Below are 10,144 nucleotides of genomic sequence, written 5' to 3'. Positions count from 1 at the left end.
TCCCGGCGGCGCGGAGGAGGCGCCACCGGCGCGGGGCGGTGGCTGGATCCTGGATCCTGCCCCGGGACGCCGAAGTTGTGGCGGCGCGGCGGCCGCCCCTGTCGTCTCTCTCCATGTCCGTGTAACTCGGCGGCGGCGAGGAGGAGTAGGAGGAGGAGGCAGAGGGGACCCTCCCGCCTCGGCCCCGCTCGCCGCCCCGCTCCGGCGGGCTGTTGTGCGAGAGAGACACACACACACACCCTGCGCCCCGTCCCGCCCCTCGCCCCGCAGTCCCGGGAGGCCGGGCCGGGCGCGGTGCTGTCGCCGTCGCCGATCGCGGCTCCCCGTGTCCGCTGCCTGAGGAAGAGAAGGAGCAGGAGGCGGAGGGAGCGCCCTGGTGGGCAGCGGCGCAGCCATGAGCGGCGGGGAGGTGGTCTGCTCGGGCTGGCTCCGAAAGTCCCCGCCGGAGAAGAAGTTGAAACGCTACGTGAGTGCCCTCTCCCACTTGCGGGCCGCGCTCCCCCTTACTCCCTCCCTTCCTCCCTGCCCCGCTTCTCTCCCGCCGGAGCTCCGCGCTCGCCTCCCGCTCCCACCGGCCCGGCCCGGCCTCCCCGCGCGATCCCTCCCGGCCGGGCCCGGGCGAGCCGCCCTCCCGGCCGTCTGCCCGTTCCAGCCGGGACTACTGCACGCCACGTCCCTGCCGCTTCCCTGGCGTTTACTCTTTTCTTTTCTTTTCTTTTCTTTTCTTTTCTTTTCTTTTCTTTTCTTTTCTTTTCTTTTCTTTTCTTTTCTTCCTTAAAAAAGGGGCGCTGAGCAGTCAGATGTTTCAGCCCAGCTATTACTGCCTTTGCAAAGGAGGGGGCGGAGTTTTCCCCCTTCCCTCTGGGTCCGGGCTCGGTATATTTGTATTTTTGAACGTAAACACTTGCTGTCCCGGAGCTGGTGCCCGATGCCGGGGAGGGCGGGGGCGGCCCCGGCTCCGCGCCGCTCCCGGGGCTGGTGGCCCGGGGACGGCGGGAGCCGGGGATGCCCCGGCAGCGCTCCCGGTGGGGCGGGGGGAGCTCTGCCCTTGCTCTCCGCTCCAGGAAAAAAAGGGGAGGGAGTTGTGAGGGAAGCGCCGGTGTCTTTGCCGAAGTTGTTGCCGCTGTTGCTTGGCAGTGGCTGCGCTCGCAGGGGCTGCGGCAGAGCGGACACCGCGCTGCTGGCGAGAAAATGGAGCGCGTTTGCTGAGCGGGCAGATTCCATGGCAGGGCACAGCGGAGCTGCGGGGCCGCTCGGGAGGCTGTCAGGTCACGTACGAGGGATGGGTGATGCCAGGAGTCATCGCTGCTGCCTGAGCCCTTTCCCATTGGCAGCCGCCTTGTTTCGCGGCCTCTATGTAATGGGGACAAAATGTTGGGCCTTTTTTTTTTTCTCTTTTCTTTCTTCTCCTTCATTTGTTAACACCCCCCCCCCGGTGTTTTCCTTTTTAAGCAGCTAAACTTCAGATTTATTTGTGAATCTGTGAATAGAGATCTTAATGTGACCACCTTATTTTTGGCTGTTGGGGATTGGCAGTCTCTTCTTGAAGAACTGTTCTGGGCATTATTTTAATTGCAGGAAATTTCTGAAATGAGTCTCTCATTAAATTAAAAACCAATATTTGGGTTTTTGGGTCTCTGGTTCCTAATGTCAAAAATCCTCTTTGTGCGAAGGAAAGAGAACGTCCTGATGGGTCAGAGCAGGGTTCTGCTTCTCTGCTGAATTGGACATGGACTGTATTATTTATGAATATTTTCTATGTCTGTGTGTGTATTCACAGGATATCTTACCAGTGTGGAGGAATTAAGAGCAGTATTCATGTTTTTAAAGACTTCTAATAAATTTTCTGCTCAAACTCTAAATCCCGTGTAGGGTGCTGTCTGTGGACATTAAATGGACAGAGTTTGCCCTCATTTATCAATCTCATTAATCAGTCTCTTAATATGCCAACTTTTTTCCATATAGCTGCCACTTCAGTGTATTTATAGCTTCATTTCCATACTGGAATTACACAAGAACCTTTGAGGGGAAAACCCTGACTACAGAGCTGGTCAAGGAGTTCCCTGTCCTAAAGAGGTAATGCCTCAATTTTCACTTGAAATGGGAATCTGCTTTTTGAGTAGGCAGAGTATCAGGGTGATTATGGCATGCTTATGTTAGCGTGATTTAGTTTAACATCTCCATGCACTGTAGGCCTTAAGGTCGTGAGGTTAAATCCTGCACATTATTTTTGACTCTTTCCTACTTGTATAAATGAAAGGTACCATTTAAAGAGGGGCTTAAAGTAAAATTCCTCCTGTTTGTATGTAGTGTCTGATCTGTAGCAGCTGAAGGCTGACACTCCCTTCAAAGACTAAAAGTGACCTTTACATTCTGGTTGCCGTCTTCAAGCAAACCAAAAGTTGATGTAGTTAAGACAATGAACTTTAGCTGAGTGCACTGGCTGGAAGGTTGGCTTGTGCTCACTGTAATTCTGTGCTTGAGCAAAGGCACAGCAGAGAACTGCCTTTTCCAAAGCCATATTTTATGGTAGTGGTGTTTCAAGGGGCTGCACCATATAAAAAATGGGGAAGTGATTTTAATAGGAAACTGCTTTTCTGCAATGCATACTTTTCACAGGTATGTGTGAAAAATTGTAACTTGGTGCTCTACTGGGTTTTGCATGCAAGTGTTGGGGTTTGTTATCATCTGGGAATGAAGATAAAAAGTCTGATATTACCATAAAATATGGTTTAGTTCTTAAAAAGAGTGAAAATGACTTTGAAGCTAGTACACAGACATGTTTTGCAGGGACTATAATTTTTAGTTTGAAACTGTTGGACATTAACTGTTGGTATTAAAGCTAGCTTATAGTAATTTTGAGGCTAAAAAAAGTAAAAACCCTCTAACCAGCCCTGTCCTGCAGGTGGGATAATCAGATTTCCTTGAGTGTATGCCTTAGTGCCACAAATGTCTGTTTCCCCTCTTGGGAGTTCTGTTCTCATCCCTTCTTTATGTGGTTTTGGTGTGGAATTAATGTTCTGACAGCTGTTGGTACCTGCTGTCAGTTCCCTGGAGCTGCTGTTCAGAACAGTTTGTCTGAGGGAATAGACTGGTTGTTTTCAGGAGCAGATCGCTGGAAAAAGTAACTTTTGGTGCTGAAGGTAACTTTTGGTGCTGGTGAGGGGGTCACGATGTGAATTTAGCAGAGGAGAAGGAAAAGGGAGTTGGGGTTAAATCCTGCACAGTTCTCCACAGACTGTGCTCTGGTTTCATGGGTACATGAAAGAACTTGTTTATGCAGAGAGATGGAGGGCTGTTCAATTTCACAGCTTCTGTTACTTTCTTGTATGTTTTTCTTTCTTCTCTTGTTCAATTGCCTTAAAATTTGCAAACGTTTCTGTGCTCACTTTAACTTGCTGTGATTTTTCTGTTCTCTTATTTTTAAAAAGTCTAGTTGGAAAGCCCCTTTCTCTCCATCTGTCCCTTAAAATGTGATAGTAAACCTTGGCTTCATGGTTTTCTGCTGCATTGCAGTTCTGCGGTGCACATGCCAGTTAAAATTGCTGATGCTTTGTGGTGGCAGCACAGCGGTTTTTTACTGCCATTATGCTAGGAAACCACCAGATCTTTAAACACAGCTGTCCTTGGTAAAGCAAGAAAAAAAAAGCTTGAGAGAATGGGAATAAGTCTTAAGTTCTCTCTTAGAATGACTATGCTTTTGTCTGGGGTAGGCTAGTGCTCAGTAGGATGCACCTGGATGTGCTTTAAAGCACCTGGATGTGCTTTAAAACAGAATCTTAGCATTGGTGGTTGGTTTATGGAACCGGTTTGTAGAAAGTTCTACTGATGTAGTGTAATAACTCCCAGTATTCTGAGGGAATCTCACCAGTGCATATAAATATCTCAAAGTCTGGTGCCAAGAGGTTGATGCCAGACTCTTTTCAGTGATTCTCAGTGACAGGATGAGAAGCAATGGCCGTAAACTAAAAACACAAGAAGTTTCACCTTAACATGAGGAAGAATAACTTTACATTGAGGGTGGCAGAGCACTGGAACAGGCTGCCCATGGAGGTCATGGGCTCTCTCTCTTGAGACATTCCGGACCCACCTGGACATGTTCCTGTGTTGCCTGCTCCAGGTAGGGGTTTGGACTGGATGATTTCCTAAGGACCCTTCCAATCCTAACTGTTCTGTCATTCTAACATGTCCTACTTAGAAATACATTTCATTGGAGAAAAGGTCAAACTCAGTCAAAAATACTCTGTAGACTAAACACTTTGGGACAAATTGGTTCAGATTTTTCTGTATCTAGCAGACTTCCCCATTCTTACAGTTCATAAGATGATTTTTGAAAATAAATTGAGAAACCTTAATTTTGATGTAAGTATGGCTAAAAATCCTGTGATTGTTTGACTATTCCTATTGATAGTTCATTTAGTTATTTTAAAGCAAAGAGTTTAAAAATGAGAACTGGGCTTGATCTTCCTAGGATGTAAGGGGCACTGATATGATTCAGACAAGGCTACAGATAGCATCCTCTTACTTTCTAATCTTTTCAGTTGTAGGCAGTGACTAAAAAAGTGCCAGATTATTAAGCTAACTATTGATGTTTAAATTAGAGGCTCAGACAGCATAGGTACAGAAGTGGAATATTTGCTGTATTTTTTGTTTGGCAGTTGCTCTTTGGCACTAGTTACATAGGTGCATCTTCTGTCTTTAGTAATACTTAACTGTGCTGTGATATGTAAGGGTTTTAAGAAACATTATATTTGTCAGAATAGTTGTAATTTGGTAAAAGCTGCAGCGCCTGACCGAAGCCCTTTTTCTGGAAGACACCTGTTTGTGTTAAGCTTTCTTTTGTGGTCTTTTATCAGCATAGTGAGCAAATTTAGGAAGCTGGTTGGTTTATAGGAGAAAACCAAGCCAAACTAAGATGAGCTTGTCTGACATCATTCAGTGAGCTCCCCATGGAACAGGGTCAGGTTAAGTTAACTTGAGACAGATGAGCATTATCAAGAAACATTATGTGACGTCTTTTGTATTCTGAACTTGATTGTGTTTGTGCTACTCAAGAAGTTGTTGAAGACCTGACAGGGATTGGTGTTGAGGCAAGAAACCTTCCTTCTGGAAGGAAATGTGACCCTCCCCTTCTGCTGTGCACTGGTCAGAAAACAGCAGTTTCACTTTTGATCCTTTCAAATGTGGGTTAGTAAACCCTAAATCATGAAGTTGAAGGCATGACTAAACACAGTGTTTTTGTGGGTTACAGGAGGAAGTTGCATTGTTTTGTGTGCCAAGTGAAGGTGCTGATACGATCTTGGGTATGACTTTGGGGCTGTAGCTACGTCCTGAGCGAGCTGTTGGGGGGTGTAAGGCTCACTTGAGGAGAATGGAACTCATCATGCAAGTATTTGTCATCTTTGACAGGACGTCAGCGTCTGGTTTTGGCTTTGCTGCCAAATAATAACTCCTAATTTGAGAAAGCAGCAGCTGAGAAATGAAGGAACAATCAAATTCTGACTTTTCATGATATTGAAGATGGTTCTCAATTGGATGTATAGGAACTTAAGGATACCTTTTCAGTATTGCTTCTGTGTTTTGATAAGCCTGTTAATGTACAGCTAATCACAGGAGATTACAGTTCAATTAGAAACTATCAGGAGCAGGGGGGAGGAAGTGGGAAAACAAATCAGTGTCTGCTACTTTCTTGATGCTGCATAGTGGCTGCTCCTCCATGTGTGCACAGAGTTGCATCATTGAAATTAAGTATAAGTAACATATGTACTAAGCAGAGGAAATAATGAAATAATATGATTCGAATTTCCAGTTATACACAGATAATCTTGATTTGCATGCCTTTTAGTCAATCAACAGCCCAGAGCAGCTGTGTGAAATGTCGGTTGGATAAATTGAGAAAAGAATGTTTTATTGGACAGTTTAGCTTTGAAAAGTATGGACCTTGACTGTCAAAATGAGCATGAGTTCTGGAAGTCTTTGGTAGAGCAGGTAACTCTTTCAACTGAGAGGTAATTCTTGGTATTCAGCAGTCCAACAGGGAGAAGAAAGTGACAAACAGAGCTGTTTCTAGTGTTCTTTTATCTCCCTCTTTAAGTTTTAAAAATGTTGGAATAATAGTCACTTCCGAGGCATGTTTTATTTTTGTCTTTTTTGACATAACTTTTGTATCACTTTATTTGAATCAAATGCACTCTTCTACAGACCTTTAGAAAACATTTACTCTCCATTAAATTTTAGTAATGCCTTTGATAGAAGTGTTGGCAAAAAAGTGAAAGGAACATCGGTTATTCAAAACGTAGTAAATCTAGGGAAGAGGATAAACCTGTGGGTTGTAGATGACTCTGGCTTGGGCATCTTATACTTCTTTAGTCCTTCTTTCATCTTTTCCTAGTCTAAAAGTAGATGCCACTGAACTATATTTCACTCTTGGTTGAAATATTTTCCTAAATCAGGAAGGGGAGTACAACTGATGAGATGCAAGTTTTGTTTTAACATAGAGCTAAGATTCACCTCCTTATTTTTTCATTCCCACTTTTGCAGTGTGGCAGTGACAAACTTCTTGAGACCCTTTCAAAATTGCCTTAATGTTTTCTGTGCTTCAGTGAGTAATCATTTTATTGCCAATTGAAGCAAGTTCAACTGTTGCAACTTCATTGCAGTATTTCATTAGGAGGGACAGACTTTGTCTTGCAAGTGACTTGAGCAAGGCAGGCAGAAAGATCTCACAGAAAGGGATAATCTTGTCAAGGGAGGTAAGTGTTGTATACAGTTGAATATTGTAGTACAGTGTAATTTGCTTCTGTTTGAGGGACTCTAATGTGAATTCAGCTCCTTATATGTACAAACAACTAGCTCTAAAGGAGTACTATGTATTTCTTTCTTTTTTCCTTTCTTTTTTGTTTTTTTTTGGAAGGATGGACAGAGAATTCTGCCATCTCCCAACTGCAATAGTATACTATTTATTTCAATTCCCTTTTTATCAGTTCTTGATTAGGCTTTTACATTGGTTCTTTTATGAATTCTCTTGCTTGTTTGCTTTAGAAATAGTGTTCATAGTTACACAAATAATGTTAGCTTTGTAATTATTGTTCAGTGCAGTATGCTAGTTGTATTTGTGAAGCTTTTTTTTTTTTTTAAAGAAAAGCCCCCTCCCAGCCCCCAGCCCGGCTTCCAATAAAAGGTTACGTAGTATGGTTTTTGTACTTGTGTTTGCTGCTAGCTGTTGACACAGGTTTTGTTTCTCATGAAGAAGTTTTGAAGCTCTTTCAGACGTGCCACAGTGCTTTTATTTGTAAAAAGTACTCTTATGTTATGTAGTATCGGACTGTCTCTGTAGCAGGATCCAGCAAGGAAATGTTTGAGGTAATTCTCTGTGAGATGAGACTGAATTAGCTGTTGAACTCTCTAACCATCTTTTTCTTGATGTGTTTTTGTTTTTCATCTGAGAAGGAATATATCTAATTGTTTTTTATGCCCAGAATTACACTTTATGATTAAACTCCCTGAGGTTATGGTGACACATTTTTCTTCCCTTTTTTCCCTTGGTAAATGGCAGTTTTTCAGGGTAAATGGGGTATTTGGAGTTGTCTCTCTTGGTGACACAGCAGCATGTAACTAAAAAGGTCAGGCAGCTATGTCCATAGCTTTATGAGGCTTGGGCATTATTAAATAGAATATCTGTGCATAATACAAATAATTCTGTTTAAAAATATACCTGGAGAAGGAGGTGATACTTCAGCTAGGAAGCTGTGCCAAGATCCAGCCTCTCTCTTCAGACAGCCAGGTTTAGGCCCCAAATCGAGAAGTGAATTAAATGAAAAGCTTTTGCTCCTTTTTATTTTGTACAGCAATTTCTTGGCAGACTGATTTAAGAACTATGCTTTTTCAGGAGCTGTGCTTGTTCTTTTGTCTGAGAATTTCTAGGAAGTCAGGAAAAAGCTTTTCCCTCTCTGTGTTTAAAAGGAGGTAGTTTTTCCCTTGTGTCACAGGATGAGAAGCCTTGATGGGGGTGCTGTGCAGGCCGGTGGCTGTGTGTGGTGGCTGAGGATGGTGACCAGGCATTGGGATAACCTTGCTAGCCGGAGAAAAGCAACCTCGTCCCTTTGCCTGTTCCCCACACAAGCTTTCCAGCCGTCTTGCTGGTGACATGTGGGTCGTTCTGCTGCTTTGTAAGTGGAAACAACACCAGCCAAACCTTCATGGCAGTGGAGACAGTGGCTGTCGAAAAATAAATCTGCCTCCCCACCCACTTGGCAGCACAGCCAGCCGTGGGGCAGGGTGACGGCAGATGTGCTCTCCCTTCCTCCTGGGTGAGCTGTCTCCACCCCTGCAGGAACGCCATGGCTTTCTGTGGAGCAGGCTCCTCTCTCTGCTGCTGCAGCCATCACCAAGCTCCTCAGTGCTTCTGCCTCAAAGGAAAATGGGGAAAATGAAAAACAGCCCAAAATTAGGCTTCAGTTTATTTTTCTATGTTGTCTGGGGTTTGGGATTTAAAAGCAAAATAAACCCTCTGGAGGTGTTTATTTCTGACAGCAGGAGTTCATTTTGGGGTATGGGATGAGAATACAGGAAGCTCTTCAAACACAGTTCAAATAGATCTGTGATGCAATCAACACTGAAGAATTACAGTACTTTTGGGAAGGTTATTAAATGGGTTAACATGCAAATTATATCAGATGAAAGATGGATTTTGAGTTTCAAAATGGAATGCTACCCATTTCTAAAAAAAGCAGTTCTGAATGTTATGTGTCAGTTTGTCACTTTGCCTTTGTATGAAGAATAACTGCACTGAGTCACGTACTGTGTTAGACAAATGTTCCCATTCACACTTAATGCATGTTTCTGTTACAGTTTTCTGATGCTTGTGTTTCCATGTAGATTCTTAAACAGGATCAGATGTAGTGGAAAAGCTGCACCTGGTTTTGGGATGGTGCAGGGAGAATTGCTGCTTTATAAGGAAACTTTTTGAAACCAGTTGTAAGTCCTTATACAGAATTTAACAGACATTTATGATTTTTAAAAATGCATTTGCACACCTGTGATCCTTAAAAATAGGGTCAAATACTGACAGCAAGTGTGCTCCTTTGCAGCAAACACTGAAAAAAAAAAAGGAAAAAAGGGAAAAGCTGGTGGGGATGATTTATTTGATGCTACTAATGGTTGTTATAAGTATTGGTATGTGTTTGTTTCATCAATAAACAACCAAGAAAGAGGATGTCAGAGTAACGTATGAACTTGATGTGAATTGACAATTTGTCCTTGTATTGTTTAATTAAAAAAAAGGGAGGGCAGGGAGGAAGAGAGGAGTGTTTGGAGTGTAGTTAGAAACAGAAGAGGCTGGTGTTCTCCAGGGCACACGAGGCTGTGGAATGCTCTGCCATGTGGTATCCCCATGGGAATGCAGGAGATTCTGGGGAGGCTTGGAGAGAATCCCCAGTCTGTAAAACATGAACACTTGGAGGTCCAGGCTGTGATAAGAGGAAACTTCTAAAATGTCATGTTGTAACTGGTTCCTTTGGTTCTCTTGTGAGATCCAGTCTATTTGTGGGAAGAGTCAGAGGTAGGCTATGAGTGTGATGCCATCTGGCAGTTCTGCTTTCCTAGAAAGTAGTGATCTTAATGAACTTAATTTGAGATTTAAACCACAAACTGACAAAAACTTACTCTTTTTGAATCTATTACTTGTTACATAATTCTATGATTTCTTTTGTTGCTATTCATTAAAGAAATGTTTTCCCTTTGAATTACGTGTTACACTGGGTGATGCTCTCATGGTAGCATTGTAAACTTGTTGTTTACAAAATCCTTCCCTGTTGCTAGGGGAGATAACTGTAGTAAGTGCAGGAGTAGGGATGTCAATAAGTGTATCTTCCTGAATCTTGCATGTCTTAGTGCCTTTCCATCCACTGTTTGTATGCAATTATTGCTGAAATTATTAGCATCGTGCAGTGTGAGCAAGTTTTGCAGTCTAATGGCTTGTTACTCAGTGTGAAATAATGCCCTCAAAGCTGAGGTCATGTCACACTCTTAGTTATGACGTGTGTAATGCAGTTGTCTGTGTGCACAAATGAAGGAAAATTGCATAAGCTCCTCAGCACTATGAGAGATAACTAAAATGACTCTTCACTACCAAAGGCCTGTTAGC

At 43.4% G+C, this 10,144-nt stretch overlaps 1 protein-coding gene across 12 annotated transcripts in view; it reads left to right on the top strand.

The window, feature by feature from the left end:
• Window positions 1–326: 326 nt before the first annotated feature.
• GAB1 (GRB2 associated binding protein 1) overlaps window positions 327–10,144 on the top strand; it is a 91,879-nt gene continuing 82,061 nt past the window's right edge. For 4 of the 12 annotated variants that reach the window (XM_074541850.1, XM_074541847.1, XM_074541848.1 and 1 more), the window contains exon 1: window positions 327–466. In XM_074541850.1, the coding sequence (XP_074397951.1) occupies window positions 395–466 (72 nt within the window). In that variant the 5' untranslated portion in view covers window positions 327–394. Of the gene's footprint in view, window positions 467–1,058; window positions 1,269–2,111; window positions 2,620–10,144 lie in introns of those variants that run through there. The other 8 variants (XM_074541846.1, XM_074541841.1, XM_074541844.1 and 5 more) reach the window with 6 other exon arrangements.

This window comes from Zonotrichia albicollis, chromosome 5, assembly GCF_047830755.1.
Source record: "Zonotrichia albicollis isolate bZonAlb1 chromosome 5, bZonAlb1.hap1, whole genome shotgun sequence".
NCBI lineage: Eukaryota > Metazoa > Chordata > Aves > Passeriformes > Passerellidae > Zonotrichia > Zonotrichia albicollis.
Note: the sequence above shows the minus strand (reverse complement) of the source record. Positions and strands in the feature narration are given on the sequence as shown.